The 18,862-nt window shown below is 33.5% G+C and overlaps 1 protein-coding gene across 2 annotated transcripts in view; it reads right to left on the reverse strand.

Moving 5' to 3' along the window:
• Positions 1-18,862, reverse strand: part of UNC13C (unc-13 homolog C) — a 502,857-nt gene that overhangs the window by 115,361 nt on the left and 368,634 nt on the right. For both annotated transcript variants that reach the window (XM_054565404.1, XM_054565405.1), the window contains one exon: positions 647-773. In XM_054565404.1, the coding sequence (XP_054421379.1) occupies positions 647-773 (127 nt within the window). The remainder of the gene's footprint in view (positions 1-646; positions 774-18,862) is intronic.

Consider the following 18,862-nt stretch of genomic DNA (forward strand, 5'->3'; position numbering starts at 1 on the left):
ACTCCCCCCACCTCTTAACAGAATAAAATAGAATTCTGATAAATATTGGTGCAGAGTATTACAAGTCTGTGTAATGTATTTGACAGAGATATGTTTATAAAAATGTTACCTGGTTAATAATGACTTCAATTTTAGAAGTATGGTTTTTAAGACATTTTTCAGTTTAAAGAAGAAAAAAAATCTGACTGTATAGCTCAATATAGAGGGTGGGACAATAGTAGGTTTATAGTTGTAAGTATGCAAAACACATTTTTGTATTATTATTTATTAATTATTGTATTACTTTCTGTACAAACAACTGTTAATCTTCTTTTGCCCCACTGTGTATAAGCACCATGATTTTTACCAAGAAAATCTGAATTCAAGCACTTTCATGGAAACTAATCTCATCTTTTGATCCACATCCTATATTATATATCTTTCTTTTTGAGTTGAATATTCAAGTAAGACATAACTGAAAAATACAACACAATACAATTAAATATGGTTCCCAAAGACATGCAAATCATTTAATGTTAATTTTATAATAGACATGTCTGCATCCAGATGAATACTACATGAAGCAATTTTAGGGCTGCATAATTCAAGTGTAATTTTATGGGACTTATAATTTAGAACAAACTTGGGTTTGAAAATCACCACTTACAAGGAGTATTCAGGAACGGCATCCTTGAAGGCAGGAAGTTCTCTCACATACTCATTATAAAACCATTTCACTTTGAAATGCAAATTCATATAATCAGTGCTCTTGCATAACCGCTGCTTTTCATGTTCTATAAAAGATAAAATCAAACATTTAATAAAATTTGGTTTGCCAACAATGCTGCTGTGTTCCAATCTACTTTTATTAGTAGTATTCAAAAGGAAGAAAGTAGTGAATTTGCTATAAAGATGAAGTGATTTGCTAAAGACAGACCTGAAATTTAACAAAATATAAAAATCATAAGTCCTATGTGGACTAGGTCAACCAGTAATGAGAAATACCTTGAATGTCTAATGTGCCATCTTGAAAAAGGTGAAAATTCTGACACTTTTTTTTATTTATCTGCAAGCTCTCATATTTTGACTACTTTTGGCCTGATGAAAGTGTCAGAAAGAATAAAAACTCCAAGCATGAATAAAACATGACTTAAACTAGGAGACATAATCCCCGATTAATACTGGATATGTGAGTAGATCACATTTTGACATGAATATTTAACACTTAAAACATTAAGATAGTTGAAAAGGAAAGGAAATATATCTAACTTCTAAGCCATATTATTTCTTCTTCACCTTTTAAGTTCAGCTAAAATTATTTCATACCCTGTGGCTTTTTTTGATACTTTTTTAGCAGAATTTCCTAATATGTGCCTTTTTTTCTCTCTTGCTCAAAAGGTATAACTTAAAACTGTTATTTTGATCTGTAAATACAGTATTGGGGATAGAGACATCATATTACTGAACATATTTATCTCTGCTTCCTTCTCTCCCCAACCCCAATATTAATACCTTGGACAACTGTGGTTACAAGTATAGACACAACCAAACCCAAAATATGCCTAACTCTATTCAGGTTGAAAGTGCCCTCTGAGAAGCTCTGGTAGCTAAGAACTTTGATTTCTAGCAGAAACATCCTATACTTTATATACCAGTTTAAAAATACTAAATGAACAGATGAATTAGATTGTTATAAACAAATTGTGGACATCCTTACTTCTCAAAACCTAACTACAGAGAGACTTAAATTCAAATGATAACCACAAGACGAAACACAACGCCATATAGAATATTTTCAAATTAATTCAAAACAACTTGTAGAACTAGGAGAGAAAGAGAAAAAAATACATGCATGAAAGAGAGTAATAAACTAGTACATCTAGAACAAACTCCCATACACAATTATGAACTGGGCCATGTTTTGCTTCAACTCCCTCCAGATTCATTTCCACCTCCCCCCTTTCAGTGTTGGCTCTCCCCAACCCTTTCCCCTTCTGGTGCCCAGCGTCCTTCCTTCCACACCTTAAGAAGAAACATTTGTCTGATAAATTCACAGGTAAGAATTTAAAGCAATACAACCCTGAAACCTAGACAAGGGAAGACCTTTGCTCTAGAAACTACACAGTAAGAAGGTTCACTACTTATCACAAATACAGACTCAAAAATTAAATAGCTTCTGGGATCCTTTGTTACTAAGGATCCCACACCTGGTGCTGGCATACAGCAAGTCAGAACTTGAAACATCTGGTCTTGTGACTAACACCACCTGCTCTTCTGATTAACACCTCCAAACCCAGGGGAAGCACTTCTAACTGTATTTGTTTGCTATCCTAGAAAAAACTGGTGACTCTGACCAAATGAGACCAAGGTTTGCAGATTGCTATTGCTAATAACAAAAGCAGATACTGCTGGAGTATGGGAAGGAATTTGAACCATGGAAGCATTTAAGTAAGAAAAAGGCAAACTGACTCATCAGATTCTTTCTCTGAATAGCATACATGCTATAGATTATTGCATAACAATGTATTATTTTCAAGTATTTACAACACCCATTTTTTGGGCTCTAATTCATTCATTTGAAGGTACTCATGAATCAATGAGCATGCAAAACAGGTGCACATGATACCAGGGAAATATTTTAAATATTAAATGATTCACATTACTCTCAAAGTTTGTATGTATATGATTAGTTCCATATATAACGAAGCCTGACATTGATTCTTTGCCAACTAGATGGCTAATAGGTGCTAGAACTGTCAATAGTTTTATTTTGAAATTCAAATTAATGGCATTTAACTGATTACATTTTAACTTTATTCAAAAAATTTACATATACATTTATATAAAATATTACTTGCATTTTGTCCTCATTTTAATAACTATTTCTTAATATATTAGAAGGCAATAGCTTTCTGAAAACTATTTATGAACTATATCTTAAAGCACAAGAAAGTAATTTAAGATTTAATTTTTGTATTTATAGTTTAATTACATTTTAAAATAAAACATATTCAAACCATGTCCATTTTAAATACAGTAACTTTTTTAATCCTTTAAATGTTAAGAATGTGTGTGAGCTGGGATTGGATAGGAAAAAATAAGTGGACCTCACCAAAAATTTAAAATAGAAAAAAGTTCAATGACAAGGTGTTCTTAAATTTTTTAAAACAGAAGAGATAGAATAGACATCATGTGAGTTGGAAAAAGTTGCATTATTTGTCACACTGTAGGTAGAACACAAAATATTTGAAATGTTTTATTATATCAGGATAGTAAGTAATTTTGCTGAAATAAAGGTGAAAATATATTTTTTTCTGAAAAAAATCACATTGATATGAAAGTAAATTTATTTGTTGAGATAGAACATAGAACACATTTTATATAACACTTTATTAGCTTGATTAAAAATCACATATAGTTAGGTCTATGGCACTGGGCCTCTGCTTATGCTTTTGCCTTTGCAAATGTTGGAGGGGAGCCCGACTTGCTGTATTATCTCTTCCAAACGAGTTTGCACATTAGCTGAATCCTGAAGGAAAGGGTAACCCAGTTTCACTGAATACAAAAACTGTCTATTGAGCATGTATCTTGTGCCAGGTCGTATGTGAGATAATGGGGATATATAAATGAAGGACCCATGTGCACAGAGCTTCAGGAGGAAGGATAATATGTACCATTATGGCATGTGCCATAATTTGATATGTACAGGAGGGTGTGGTCCCTTGAAAGAGATGGATTTAGCCCAACTTTGTGCCTTTAGTAAACACTTCAATATAGAAATGATTTGCTATTAGTGGCTTAGTGAACAAAGTAGAATTTAAATAAGAGGACACATGTTACATAAAACAAGGCATAATTTATAAGGAATACTACTTAATATGTATGTATCTCTTTGTATTCTGCATATATATATATATTCTTCATATTCTTAATATATATGTATTCTGCAACTATGTTTTAATAGTGGGTATGAGAAAAACTTAAACCGATGCTGTGCCATAAAACAAAACGTCCACCAATTTCTGCCCCTTACAATGAAGTCACCTCTACATTTTGGAAAGCAGGGAAAAGCCAACTTTTAGCAGTTTTTCAGGCAAGACCTTAAGTTTATTAGCTTAACCCATTTACACTTCACTTGTCCATATTGCAGATGCCTTTCCTTTCTCCTTATTGGGGCACTCTGCTCAGAACTTACAGAGCTCCCCAAACCCATTCTCCAGGACTCTGCAAGCTCTCTACATTTCCACAGTTCCAGGAAAGAAAACACTTGTATATTCCTAATGTTTTGTAGCCACACGTTAGCCAGTCCACACCCTCTTTCCTCCCAAACTCCAAGCCTCTCCACTACGGATTGGTATGTGAAAGGACATAGGAAGGATATTAATTATATTTTTAAAAGATGAAATCTGGTCTTGCTCTTATCTAGAGACCATCCATTCTAGTTCCAAAGAATACACCTGATTTGATAACTCAGCAATTTTCAACCGGTGTGCTGCAAGAATTTTTAAGGCCTGCAATACCTGACTGTTTAGTCAGAGACACCGACCTCTTTTCCCTTAGACTGTCAAATAAAAAAAATGACAACAGCCAGCACAACAATAACTGTCCATTGTAAATGAATTATAATTATACCTATTTTTTTGTCAGCTCGGCAAGAAAAAATAACATTTTTTAGTGTGCTGCAGAATTTTAGTAATTAGTTTATGTGTGCCATGAGATAAAAAGGTTGACAATGACTGTGATAACTCAAGCTGTCATGGTTTTACCAGTCCCTTTGCTGGGGAAAAAAATACTTGGAGGAATTACTAATAATTTTCTCCTTATGGAATTGCTTTCACACCCATAGCAATTACTTTCTACCCTTCAAATCACATATCTCTCATGCATTATCGACTGATATTTACTGCTCAATGCAGACAGAAATAGTAGACTAATATCATCTGTTTTCATATTCTGCCAGTTCAACAAAAGAGTAATTGACATCTTTACATGCAATATGCACTTTAGCTGATACAGCAAGAGTTTTTCAGTTTATTTAATTGGTGATACAGATTCGATATTAGGGAAAATGAAGACAAACATGAAAAGGCTATGCTCCTGTAATGCTTTTTCTTAAGTAGCAAATACTAACTATAAACATTTTTCAGGAGTAATTTGTAATCACCATGAACCTCAGTATTTGTGGCAGGTTAAACTAATGACCAAATAACGTCCTTTTTCTCCCAGGGTCACAATTGGACTACATTTGCCAACCTTCCTAGCAACAGGCATATTCTATGACTGGATTTTGAACCAGAGTAATGTATGCCGCTCCCTGTTTTGCCCTAAAACACTTCTTGTAAAATTCTCCCTGTCTTCCCTCATTTACTGGCCACCTGCAGATGATCCGCTGAGGATTTCAAGGAACAAGGGGCTCACAGAACTGGAAGGTAGAAGCCTGGGTTCCTGAGCCACATCTCAGAGGAGCATTGACTAGTCAGAAATACAGTAACCCCCCTGCATCTGCAGTTTCACTCTCCATGATTTCAGTTACCCATAGTCTGAAAATATAAAATGGGAAATTCTAGAAATAAGCAATTCATACATTTTAAGTTGGATGCAGTTCCATATAGCTTGATGTCTCACTCTGTCCTGCTCTGTCCCACCCAGAACATGAATCAGCCCCGTTGTCCAGCATATTCACACTATATACACTCTAGCACTTGGTACTCATCTCTGCTATCGTATCACTATCAGTGGTATCACAGTGTTAGAGTTTAAATAACCATTATTTACTTAATAATGTCCCCAAAGTGCCAGAGTGGTGATGTTGGTAATTCAAACATGCTAAAGATAAGCTGTAAAGTGCTTTATTTAAGTGAAAATGTACGTATGCTTAAGAAAAAACATAGCATGTGTAGGGCTTGGTATTATTTGTGGTTTCAGGCATCCACTGAGGGTCTTGGAACATATATTCCTAGTGAATAGGTGGGGATTCCTGTGCCTACTTTACTTGTACAAGGAAGAAATAAACAAAATGGTACTGTGCTAAATTGTATGGAGTTAGGCTCCATAGGGTTATATTTTATTACATCACAAAAGCATTTTCAAATATTGAGACCCACTTATTAATTTATTAATTAACCTCCAAACTACTTTAATTTTCATATATCCATGCACCCATATTTCCATATATACACAGAAAGCAAGGTTGTTGCCTTGCTTTGTGGTACTATATTAGCGTAAGTACCCCTGGCAGACCGCACTATGAATCAATCCATCTTCACAGAGAAAATCAGTTAACCAAATTTAAGTTCATGTTAAGAGAATACTATACAGGCTCTGGGAGAAGAACAATCATGAGTAAAATAGGTAGGTGTCATGGATAGACTAATATCACTTTTTATCTTCCTATCAGCTTTGTTTCATACTTCTGGGCTCTCAGCTATACCCTGAGTAGTTATTATTATCACTTAAATGATTCTATAAAAAGTGAGCTGTTACTGTTCCAAATCCATATGTCTATTTTTCTCATGTCATCACACATTCCTCCCATAATGTATAATTATATAAGGAGATCATTCAAATAAACTACAGTTATATCCTAGATACTGCCTACCAAATACTGATGTAGGAAATTATAGTATACTCTATCTTTAATTCTACCTAAATTATCTTCTGCTTAGGGCTAGGCTACATTGACAAATTGCATTTATCTTATAGGATGTGAATGACTCTTGAAGTTTATTTAGTTATTAATCCTCCTACATTTTTAATTCGGGCAACAAAGATTTAACTAGCTCATTACTTTTACAAAATAAAACATTTAATTAGTTTTCCAAACAGAAGTATGATAATTTTGTACAAAATTTAATCTGAATTTAAATGAGAAATATGAATATTTTACTATCAGAATAAAATGCTTCATTAAAATTGTACAAGGGTCTGTCTTAAGCACTGCTCATGTCTCCAAGTTGTTTAGAAGGGCAGCTAAGATAATTCCTTACATAAATTCTAATACCATGTAGAAATAATGTTTTTTTTCCCCCTTGCCTAATTGCTCTGACTAGAACTTCTAATAGAAGTGCTGAGAGTGAGCACTCTTACCTTGTTCCTGATCTTAGAGGAAAATCTTTCAGCTTTCAACATTAAGTAAGATACTAGCTTTGGGTTTGTTATATATGACTTTTATTATGTTTAGGTACATTTCTTCTATACAAAGTTTGTTGAGAGATTTTATTGTGAAAAAATGTTGAATTTTGTTATATGCTTTTAATGCATCTATTAGGTACTCAGATTTTTATTTTTTATTCTCTTAATTTGGTGTATCACATTAATTAATTTTTTTTTGTTCAACCAATTTTGCATCACTGGAAAAAATCCAACATAATCATGAAAAAAACCCCAAATTGCCTGCCATAAATCATCACAGTGTCATTTTCTAGTCCCTAATATGTGGCCTCATTTTATTGCATAACTACTCTGTGTTGTCCTATAGTTGGTAGCACACGATTTTGTAGGACTATCTCTAACATCTGTCTGAGTGCTTGATAGCCTGCTCCATCTCTAAGAGGCACTGGAAGTTCTGAAAGGAATATCAAACAAAAAGCCAGCATTAGGGGCCAAATGCATTGATGATTTGTGAGATTTATGCCTGCAAACATAAAACCTTATCACCCGGAACTTTTGGTTTTAAAAATAAATGTATCAGACTTTTATATATAATATACACATATAAACATCTATCAAAGATATCCATAAATTCATATTAACAGTATATAGATGAGGATCATGGACTCTTTCTAATACACTGAGGATGCTAAGTCATGTAACTAGAAGTAAAGAAAAAAGAGAATAAAGGTTATGATTTTCTATTTTAGAGCAACTCTATAATATCAGCACATCTTTATAGTGAGAAATCTAAAATTCTGGCAACCAAAGCAAGCTATGGCATTAACAAGGTTTAAAGCTTGGAGAAATAAAATAAAAACTTAAAAAATAAATGACTATACATAACATGTTAGCAAAAAGGAATTTGAACCAATGTTAAACTTACAGAAAGAAAGTCAGCAAACAGAAAAAAAAATCTATCCACAATAGTACACTATTGGACACTACTTTCTTAAGAATTAATGACTATGAAGGAACGAATATCATAAATCTTTGTAGGGTAAGAAAGGCAATATTGAAGCTTTTTTTATGGCACATTTCTGGTAACTGAGTCCTAGCAAAACACTAGAGAAAAAAAGCCAAGCAAATTAATAAAATATTGCCTTACTCAATGCCCACTGAAACTGATGCCAGGGCAGTTTTACCCTTGAGAGGAGTAGCTGGCAGTCCTACTCATAATTACAAGCAGTCTCTCAGCAGAATCCGAGAATGAATCCAGGCTCCCTGAGTTCATTAAACCAGGAGATACAGGGTCAGGCATACTTCACAGACATGCTCTCTGATATATCTGCTTAGAATTCTGGGGTAGATCTGTAACCCACAAACCTAGACTGGTGGGTTTAGAGTAAGACCGTTTTTTTCCATTGGAACCAAAACCATTTGAAACCCTTTCTGTATCACCCACAACTTAAACAACTTTTATTTCTGGATAAAAACATTCATTCACAAATGAGCTGTACAATTCAATTATGTTTTACGGCTTCAAACTTTTCTTTGCCAAAATTAAACAGTACAACATGAAAATTCTCCTATAATATTCATCTATGACACAAACTCCTACACCTGAGAAGTATTTTGAAGACAAGCAAAAAACTGGAGCTACTATCCCGTAACACCCAGAAGAAAGAATATACCATTTTATGGTATGATTTGGAAGAATGCTACATGACTTGTCTGAGCCATAGACCTTGGAAAATCAGGAAGCAGGATGAAGGCAGGCCCAAATAATCTGGTTCTAGGAAATTAGAGATGGATAGTTATAAGGTTAAAAAAAAAAGAAAAGGATGAAATGGGAAAGAGTGTTCAAAAATACAGAGATGGAAAATAGTCTGGAACATAATGGTAAAATATAGGTATCCAAAGAAGCTATTTTCATTAACTGACAAGTCACCAAGCAAGCGTATAAAAAAAGCAACAAAGACACACTTTACTTACATTGTATTTTTACCTAGAGTCCTAGCAATAGATGCACTACAGAGTATTTTTGTGTTTTAGAACAAATGACTGAAATGTGAATTTCATTCATTTAGGCAACATATCTATTGACTATCTACTATGAAGCAGGTGCTATTCTCCATAGTTGAGAGTACAGTGAAGAAGAAAACAGTGTTCCTGTCATCTTGGAATTTTTTCATAGTGAGAAGAGGCAGGCAATTAAAACCATTTAATGTAATGTGAGGTAGTGGTAAGTGTTAAAGTGGAAAGTAGGAAAAAAATAATGCAGAGTAAGGGAGTAGATGAGCTGAGAACGCGTTTTTTCAGTAGGGCATTCAAGAAAGATCTCTCATGAGGTGACAGGGAACAGAACTGAGTGAAGTCAGGGAGCCAACCACGCAGACAACTCCTGGAAGAGCATTTCAGGTAGAAAATAGAGCACATGAAGTGGCCCTCAAACAACATAGTGTACTTAATAAGTTCAAAGAGATGCAAGGAGGCCAATGAGGCTAAAGCCGAGTCAGTGAGTGAGAGTGGTGAGAACTGATTTCAGAGAGAAGCCGAGGCCAGGTGATAGGCTCTTGTAGTCTATGATAAGGACCAATGCCCCTAAGGAGTCAGGATATATCCCTGGAAGATTTTGGTCTGATCTGCATTGTAACGAACTATAGAAATGATCCCTGAAAGTATAGTCTTTAACCTGCATTGTAAAACATCACTTTGGTTGCTGTCCAAAGATGACGTTATAGGGATGCAAAAGTGGAAGCAGGAGGTGCATAGAAGAAGCTACTGCAGAAGAACAAGCAATGGATGGATGGGACAGGTTGGACTTGAGTGGTAATAGTGATGACTGTGGTAGAAGTGATGAGATTTGGGCTCTAATCTTGGTTCCTAACATTACATAACCATGCCTCTCATCTCTTCTTGTCCTAGATAAGCTCTTTAAGAACAGATACAACTTCTTAAAATTTTGATTTTTCACACTGCCTTGGCTGGTTAGAACCATAGATGGCTAGAGGGATGGACAGATAGGTGGATAAAAGAATGTAAAAAACTCTTGCCGTGTTTATTCCTTTATTTTTCCTCACTCTGGTTGAAAATAGAGTGGGCCCTCAATCAGATTGGTAGAGGACCTCTTCAACATTGGATTTGGTCTACAAGTTTGCTGTTTTACAGCTTCATGGGGAAAAAAGTCTCTGCTGTGTCTTAAAAGATAAGCCTAATTTTCTGCATTAAAATAAAGGGTCCTGTTTATGTCAGTAATATCTTTATTAAAAATTGTCAATAAAATATAAACATAATTTCCTTCCATGTACACATAGCTCATAAACCACTCTCAAATAATCAGTTTCATGTATTTTTTAGAAGTATGTTCCTTTTATGGATTGTAGCTTTTAATGCTTATATATTTTTCCAAAAATACTCAGATCTTTATGGATTTCACGTCTTATAGTTTCCCGTACATTTTCTCATTACTTATTTAAATGTAACCAGTAGTTTAGTTATTTTAGATAAAATTGATTTCCATCAATTATTTACAACATACAAAAATAAAAGATAGGGACTTCTCTTTTTAGAAGATATAAACTAAGCTATACTTTCCCCCTCAGCTTCCAGAGTTGCTATCATCTTTTTAGCACTTAAAAAGGAAATGGGAAATAACTGATAAGCTATGAAGAAAGGTGAAAAAATTGGTTTACTTAATTTATATTTTAGGTGGAAGTGATTAACAAATCCTGAATATTTGATTACTTTTAAGTTTATTATTGTTAATATTTTTATACCTAATTGATTTTTTCTTAATTTTCTTTTTATTGTGCAAATACATTTGTCTCCATTTTCCTGCCACCACTCTCCCCAGCCCCACCCACCCCCACCTCCCACCCTCAATCTTTCCCCACTTTGGCTTTGTCCATGGGTCCTTCATATATGTTCCCCGACTCGACCCTTCCCCTTCTCCCGCCCCCCCCACCTTTCCATCTCATCACTCTCATTTTCTTTTTTCTTTCAGTATTGCTGGTTATATTTCCCTTGCTTTTTTTTTTGTTGTTGTTGATTGGGTTCCACTTATAGATGAGATCATATGGTATTTGTCTTTCACCCTCTGGCTTATTTCATTTATCGTAATGCTCTCCAGTTCCGTTTGTGCTGTCATGAAGGATAGTAGCTCTTTCTTTCTTTCTGCTGCATAGTATTCCATTGTGTAAATGCACCATGGTTTTTTGATCCACTCATTTATTGGTGGGCACTTAGGTTGCTTCCAGTGCTTGGCTATTATAAATTGTGCTATGAACATTGGGGTGCATAGATTCTTTTGAATTGGTGTTCTGGAATTCTTAGGGTTTAATCACAGCAGTGGAATTGCTAGGTCAAAATGCAGTTCCATTTTTAGTTTTTTGAGGAAATTCCAAACTGTTTTCCACAGTGGCTGCAGCAGTCTGCATTCCCACCAACACTGTACTCAGGTTCTCTTTTCTCTGCAACCTCTCTAGCACTTGTTTGTTGATTTGTTTCTGATGGCCATTCTGACCTGTGTGAAGTGGTATCTCATTGTGGTTTTAATTTGCATTTTTCTGATGGCTACTGATGCTGAGCATCCTTTCATGTGTCTCTGGGACCTGTGTATGTCCTCTTTGGAGAAGTGTCTGTTTAGGTCCTTTGCCCATTTTTTAATTGGATTGTTTGTCTTCCTGGAGTGGAGTCGTGTGAGTTTTTTATATATTTTGGAATTCAAACCCTGGTCCGAGGTATCATTGGCAAATATATTTTCCAATACGGTTGGCTCCCATTTCATTTTGCTGATGTTTCCTTTAGCCATGCAGAAGTTTCTTAATTTGATGAAGTCCCATTTGTTTATTCTTTCCTTTATGTCCCTTGCTCTATGAAATTCAACCACCAACTTACACAATACACAAAAATAAACTTAAGATGGATAAAAGACTTAAATATAAGTTGCGATACTACAATTGATAATTTCTTTGGGAATTCTTAATAAAAAGACAATGGTCCTTACACATGTGAAAATGCACATTTTTATTCATGTTTAAATAAATAAAAATTTAATGAGGTATTTATCAGACAAAAAATAGAGACTATACTATTTTTCATTTTAGGGAAAAATTGGCAATGCATGTCAAAATTTTAAATACCAAATATTTTGATAATTTTACTTCTAAGAATTTCACTTTAAAATATATGTGCACATGTAAACAAAACATATATATTCAGTTATTTATCTTAGCAAAATACTAAAAATAATCTATTTATTGACACAGAAATAAATATTTTACGCATTAATTCCTTTGAAAATAAAAAAATTACAACAAAGAATGAGGTAGATCTAAATGTGCTTATGTAGTGTGAGTCCCCAAGTTACATTGTTAAATAAAACAAGAAAGTGCATTGGAGTAGAGATGATATGTTACTATTTGTTTTAAAAAAATGTTTATTTAAGAAAACACATATTTGTAAAAAAAAATGTTCTTACAGACATGTATGTTTGGAACATTTATGAAATTACACTAGAAACTGGAAACAGTGATCATATTTGGGAAAGAAGACTGGTCAAGTATCAGAGAAAAACTTTACATATAATATTTTTGTACTGATTATTTTAATGATGTATATCTATTACATTTTCAAAAACCAATACCTCATTTAAAAATATTAGAAACAGTAAAGAACAAAATAGAAAACTTAGGAAAACAAACCAGTAATTTGAAGAATAACTTAAATTTTTTTCTGAATGCAGGGAAAATCCTCAGAGCAGAAAATTAGAGAATAAATGACTGACATGGAAATCAGAGAGACTTCTACTAGACCCAGAGACCCAACATAAGAGAAAAAGTCAAACAAATGGAGAAGAGTAAATAATAAAATGTGTAATTTAAAAAATTGTCTTGCAGTAGGGGAGAAAGAGAGGAAAGCAAGTATGTTGTTAAAGAATTCTCCACTAGTAAAGATACCTCTATATACTAATGAATAGACACATTTGCCAAAATGTTTGAAGGAATAAAATAAAGATTCTTACAGGGTTCTTAACCGAAAAACAAACACATACAATAGGCTAGCTTGTGACTTTTCTATTCACTAGAAACTATGGGATAATGAAACAACATATACAGAGTCATGAGAGAAAAATTTGCTGAGGACTGAAGAGTTGTATACTTAGTCATATTTTGACAGGAAGGCAAAACACATACAGCAAAACTGATAGGCTCCAATAATAAATATGCAAAAACATGGAGGTATTGGTTCATTCTTTTGTAACAGCATGGAGGTAAAGCTTACAAGACACACATTTGATCATGAATCATTATTTTTCATTACAGAAATAAATCTATTTATAGGACACAAGTAGTTCCTAGGTTAAAGCCTCTCTCCCTCTCAGGCCAGACTTAGATCAGAAGTCTAATTAAATGGGAATTGCAGTTCTTATTAAAGGATGAAATAGCCACCTATGTATATAAAGAAAAAAGAGTGAATGAAAAAATCCAAGAGACTATAGTGGTTATCTCTGTATGATCTTTTTCTTCTATGTATTTGTATATATTTTAGTAAGAATGATTTCTCTTGTTTATTTTGTAATTTTCATCAAAAATCTTCATTGAGAGTGGATCAAAAAACTGTGATACATTTACACAATGGAATACTATGCAGCAAAAAGAAGGGACTTCTACCCTTTGTGACAGCATGAATGGAAATGGAGAGTATCATACTAAGTGAAATAAGCCAGACAGTGAAAGACAAATACAATATGATGTCACCTATACATGGAACCTAATCAACAAGACAAACCAAGACATGGAAATAAGGAACAAGCCAGAGTGGGGAGAGGGGATAATGGGAGAAAGAAAGGGAAGGGTCAAGTCAAAGAACATGTATAAAGGACCCATGGAAAAAGACAAAGCCGAGAGGATTGAGATTGAGAATGGGAAGTGGGAGGGTGGATAGGGTAGGGGACAGTAATGGGGGGAAAATTGGGACAACTGTAATTGAACAATGATTAAAAATATAAATCTTCATTGAAAAATTCAAATGATATAGAAAAGTTCAAATAAGAAATAAAGATTACTAGAAATTCCGTTGTTCACAGATATGCTGTTAAACTGTGACTGAATATGCTTCAAGATAACACTCTAAATTTATCTATTTATCCATGTGCATGAATACAGTTTGGGTAAATACTCTATGTTCTATAGCTCACTCCTTTCACTCAACATTTTTTCATGTCAATAAAATTAGATTTACATCAATATTTAAAACTAGATTTACATCGTCATCATCGTTTCTAAGAAAGAATGCTTTGTGTATCCTTTGGCATGTACTTTCACTTGTTATTATTCTTTAGATCGTCTGACTTTAGGGCCTAAGCTCTTTTTTTTTTTTAATATTATACCACTTCCTCAAGGGTGGTTTGGTACACAAAAAATTAGTTTTAATGGAATTATAGCTCTAAAATTGAAAGGTAAAAATAATAAAGCCATGGAAAAAGACATAGGAGATTACTTTCATGACCCTGGGTATACAAAGATCACATAAATAGGACAAAAACAGCACTAAAAAAGGGAGTTGTCAATAAATTGCACTGTTACAATTACAATTAAAAACTTCCATGTATTGAAAGACATTAAGAGAATAAAAAAGCAAGCAATATGCTGAGAAAATATTTTCAAACAATTATTCAACAAAAGGCTAATATCTATAATACATAAAGAATTTTTATAGTATATAAAGAATATTAAGAGATATGTCAGACAGCTCAATAAAAAATGAGCAAAAGACTGCAAATGTAGTTCACAAAAAAAAAGGCCAAAAACCTAATGAAAAGGTGCTTCATTTTATTAGCCACAAGGAAAGTGACAATTAAACCACAATTTTAATTAAATCACTATTACATACCTACCAAAATGGAGAAAATATCAAGCTGGTGAAGATATGGAGTAATTGTAACTTTTATACACTATAGATGGAGAAAGGAATTGGTGTAATGCTTTGGAAAACTCTTTTGCAATATCTACCATACTGAACATGTGCATCCCTGGTAAGTCCACTCCTTGAGAATATCCATGACAGATATATTTACATATATTGACTTAAAGATGTGCATAAGAACATTAATAGCAGTGCTATTCATAATAGCCTAAAAGCAGAAATTACCCAAATAAATCTCAACAGTAAAATGCATAAATGTATCATATTTATGATTGGAACACAATAATTAAACTATAATTTGATGCAACGATATGGATCAAATCCATATGTGTAATAAAAATAATTTAATTTTTTGTGTAATAAAAATAATACTGAATGCACAAACTAGAATATACCTACAATTATGAAGTTTCAGAACAAGCAAAGCTGTTGAATATTGTCAGAAGTCAAAGTAGTGAGTAATGTTATTGAGGGATTTAGGTAATGACTAGAGAAGAGCATGGTGGGGGGCATCTACGGTAACAGTAAATGTGCGTGTGTGAAAATTTATCCAGCTCAATACCTATGAGGTGCACACTTCCTTAAAAAAATTATTTTTATTGTTTATGCTTCTACAGTTGTTCCCGCTTGTTCTCCCTTTTCTCACCTCCAACCAGCCTCTCCCTTCCCCTTCCCCAAGCCAATCCCCATGTTGTCCATGTCCATGGGTTGGCGCGTAAAGGTTCTTTGGGTAATCCCTTCACCGTCTTTCATCCTATCTCCCTCTCCCAGCTCCTTTCCAGCAGCTTCAGTCTGTTTTATGTATCTAAGCTTCTGCTACTATTTCATTTGTTAGTTTATTGTGTTCATTAGATACCACTTATAATTGAGGTCATGCAGTATTTTTCTTTCACTGACTAGCTTAATTCACTTATCATAATTTTCTCTAGATTCTTCCATGATATTGCAAAATGTAAGAGTTAATTTTTTTAACAACTACATAATATTCCATTGTGTAAATGTATCACAGGTTTTTTTATCCACTCATCTGCTGATGGGTATTTGGGCTGAATCCAAATCTTCACTATTGTAAATAGTGCTACTATAAACATATGGGTGCATATATTTTTTGTATCAGTGTTTTGGGATCCTTGGGGTACATACCCAGAAGCAAAATCGCTGGTTCAAAAGGGAGTTCCATTTTTCATTTTTTTAGGGATACTTCATATTGTTTTCCACAGTGGTTGTACCAGACTGCATTCCCACCAACAATGCACTAGGGTTCCCTTTTCTCCACATCCTCTCCAACACTTGTTTGGTGATTTATCGATGGTGGCCATTCTAACATGTGTAAAGTGATATCTCATTGAGGTTTTATTTTGCATTTCTCTAATGATTTGTGATGCTGAGCAGCTTTTCATATGTCTACAGGCCTTTTGTGTGCTTCTATACAGCTACAGGAACAATCAGCAAGATGAATGATGTTCTCCACTGTGTGGGAGACCATTTACAACTCAATGCCAGGAAGACAAACAACCCAATTAAGAAATGGCAAAAGACTTGAATAGATACTTCTGCAAAGAGGACATACAGAGGACCTGTAGACATGAAAAAATGCATACTTCATGTATGCTGTAGTTAATAAAACATTTACTTAGTGAAAATTAACATCATCCTGTAAGCAATGGTCAATGACTGACAGTACTTTATGTACTTGAAGATTTATGAACATAAAGTTACATGATGTTAACTACACTATGTCTAGATAAACAATTATGAAAACAGACTGTGAAAGACATAATAAGCTCTTTGGTATATTTAACCTATTTAGAATTTACCATCAATATAATTTCCACCTAAAAAAGTAAAAAACTAGAAATTTTTCATCTTTTAATTACATTTTAAACACTTCCTTTATCTAATCAATCTTCCGCTCATATTCATTTATCCGACATTTTCATTGTGTCAGCTAATGAATTTTACTGTTTAGGCAAAAGTTCAGACAAATAGAACCAATATATCCAGAGAACTAATTCAGTGCAGACTTATATTCTTTTCTCTTTCCCTACTTATTCACACTACATTGTAATATAATTCAGTTCAATAGTATTACTGCTTATTTTATGCAATTGTATTCCACATACTATGGGGATACAAAAGGAGCCTAGGACATTGTCCCCACATTTAAATAAAAGCATACAGAAAGACTAGCCTGTTTTATGGGTTAAATGGCTACATTAGAGAACAGACTCCAGAAAGCAAGGGAGCCAGAAGACATGGACTTCAGTCTTGGCTTTATCACTTATCAGCCTTGTCGCCTTCAAAAAGCCATTTTGTCCCTAGAAGGCTCAGTTCCCTCTTACGTAATATTAGAATGTAACTCCATTTTCCTTTCAGGTTTTGTTTTGTTGGAAAAATCCGGTGACATAACAGTATATAAATGTCGTTACTGAAATATACTTTATAAATGGCAGTAACAGTGATTGTGGTTGTAACAAGAGCCACCATGTGAGAAGAATATTACAATAATGTGGTTAAAAAGGATCAAAGGCATGGACTAGATAATAGCAGCAGAAAATGACATTGTATTCCATTTGTTATCTCCATTATTCAGAAATAATGTTTTATAATATTTATTGTAATGTAATATAAAAATTATAGAAAAGTTGTAGGAATAGTACAAAAAACACTGAGAGAGACTTTACTCAGACTCAACGATGGTTAGGATTTACCAAATTTGTATTATGTCTCTATTTCATATATATCATATCTCATATATACACAATTATATAGACATACAGACATAATTCTTTCTTTGAAATGTGTTAAGGAAATATCTACCAAATTCTACTTTCTTGAACATTTTTTCAGAAATGTGTTTGGACTTCTGTCATATCCTTTTTTCACATCTATGGAGATTATTATATGCTTTTCCTTCTTATATCTATTAATATGTTATAAGATATTACTGGATTTCCTAATATTAAAGTAGCCTTTTGTCTTTCTGTTTGGGCTCCTATAACAAAATACCATATAGACTGGGTGGCCTGTAAACAACAAACATTTATTTCTCACAGCTCTGAACAATAAGAGGTTGAACATCCAAGCCCTTTCTTGTTTGCAGACTGCTGACCTGTATCCTCAGAGTGGAAAAAGCAAGGGAGTTTTCTAGGGCTTTTAAAAATAAGGGCAAATATCCCATTCATGTGGGCTCTGACCTTGTGATGTAATCACCTTCCAAAAGCCTCATTTCCCAATACCATCACATTGGACATTAGGTTTCAACATGTAAACTTTGAGGGAGAAAAAAAAACCAACAACAACATTAAGACCATAATACCTTTCAACATTGAACTAAATTCCATTTGACCACGATGAATTAAATTTTAATATGGGTTTGGATTCTGTCTGCTAATATTTAATTTAATGCCTTTGCATCAATGTGTCAAATTTGACCACTACAGAGATAACAGTTTAAATAGATCAGTTTCCACAGAAGAAATAAAGTTGACATACTTTTCTAGAAAATTATCATTTTTATTTAGCTTTCAAATTTATGTGCATGGAGTTTTCATAGCAGTATCATAAATTTTTAAATTCTTTTGTTCCAGTGCTTATTTTTCACTTGTCATTTCTTATTTGATATACTGGTGCTTTCTCCCTCATTTCTTAATTAAATTAGCTGATGGTTTGTCTAATTTGTTCATGTTTTTCAAAAACTAGAATTTTGATTTGTCTTTTTATTTTTATTCTTCCTCATTTATTTCTGTTTTTATGTCTATATCTTCTTCATTTGCATTCATTTGGCTTCCTTTATTGTTTTTTTCTTAGATTTTTAAGTTGAGAATGCAATCATTTATATGTTTTTATTGATATAAATGTGTAA

Source organism: Pteronotus mesoamericanus, unplaced genomic scaffold (assembly GCF_021234165.1).
Source record: "Pteronotus mesoamericanus isolate MK-2021 breed Mesoamerican mustached bat unplaced genomic scaffold, CSHL_Meso_final contig_164, whole genome shotgun sequence".
Classification (NCBI taxonomy): domain Eukaryota; kingdom Metazoa; phylum Chordata; class Mammalia; order Chiroptera; family Mormoopidae; genus Pteronotus; species Pteronotus mesoamericanus.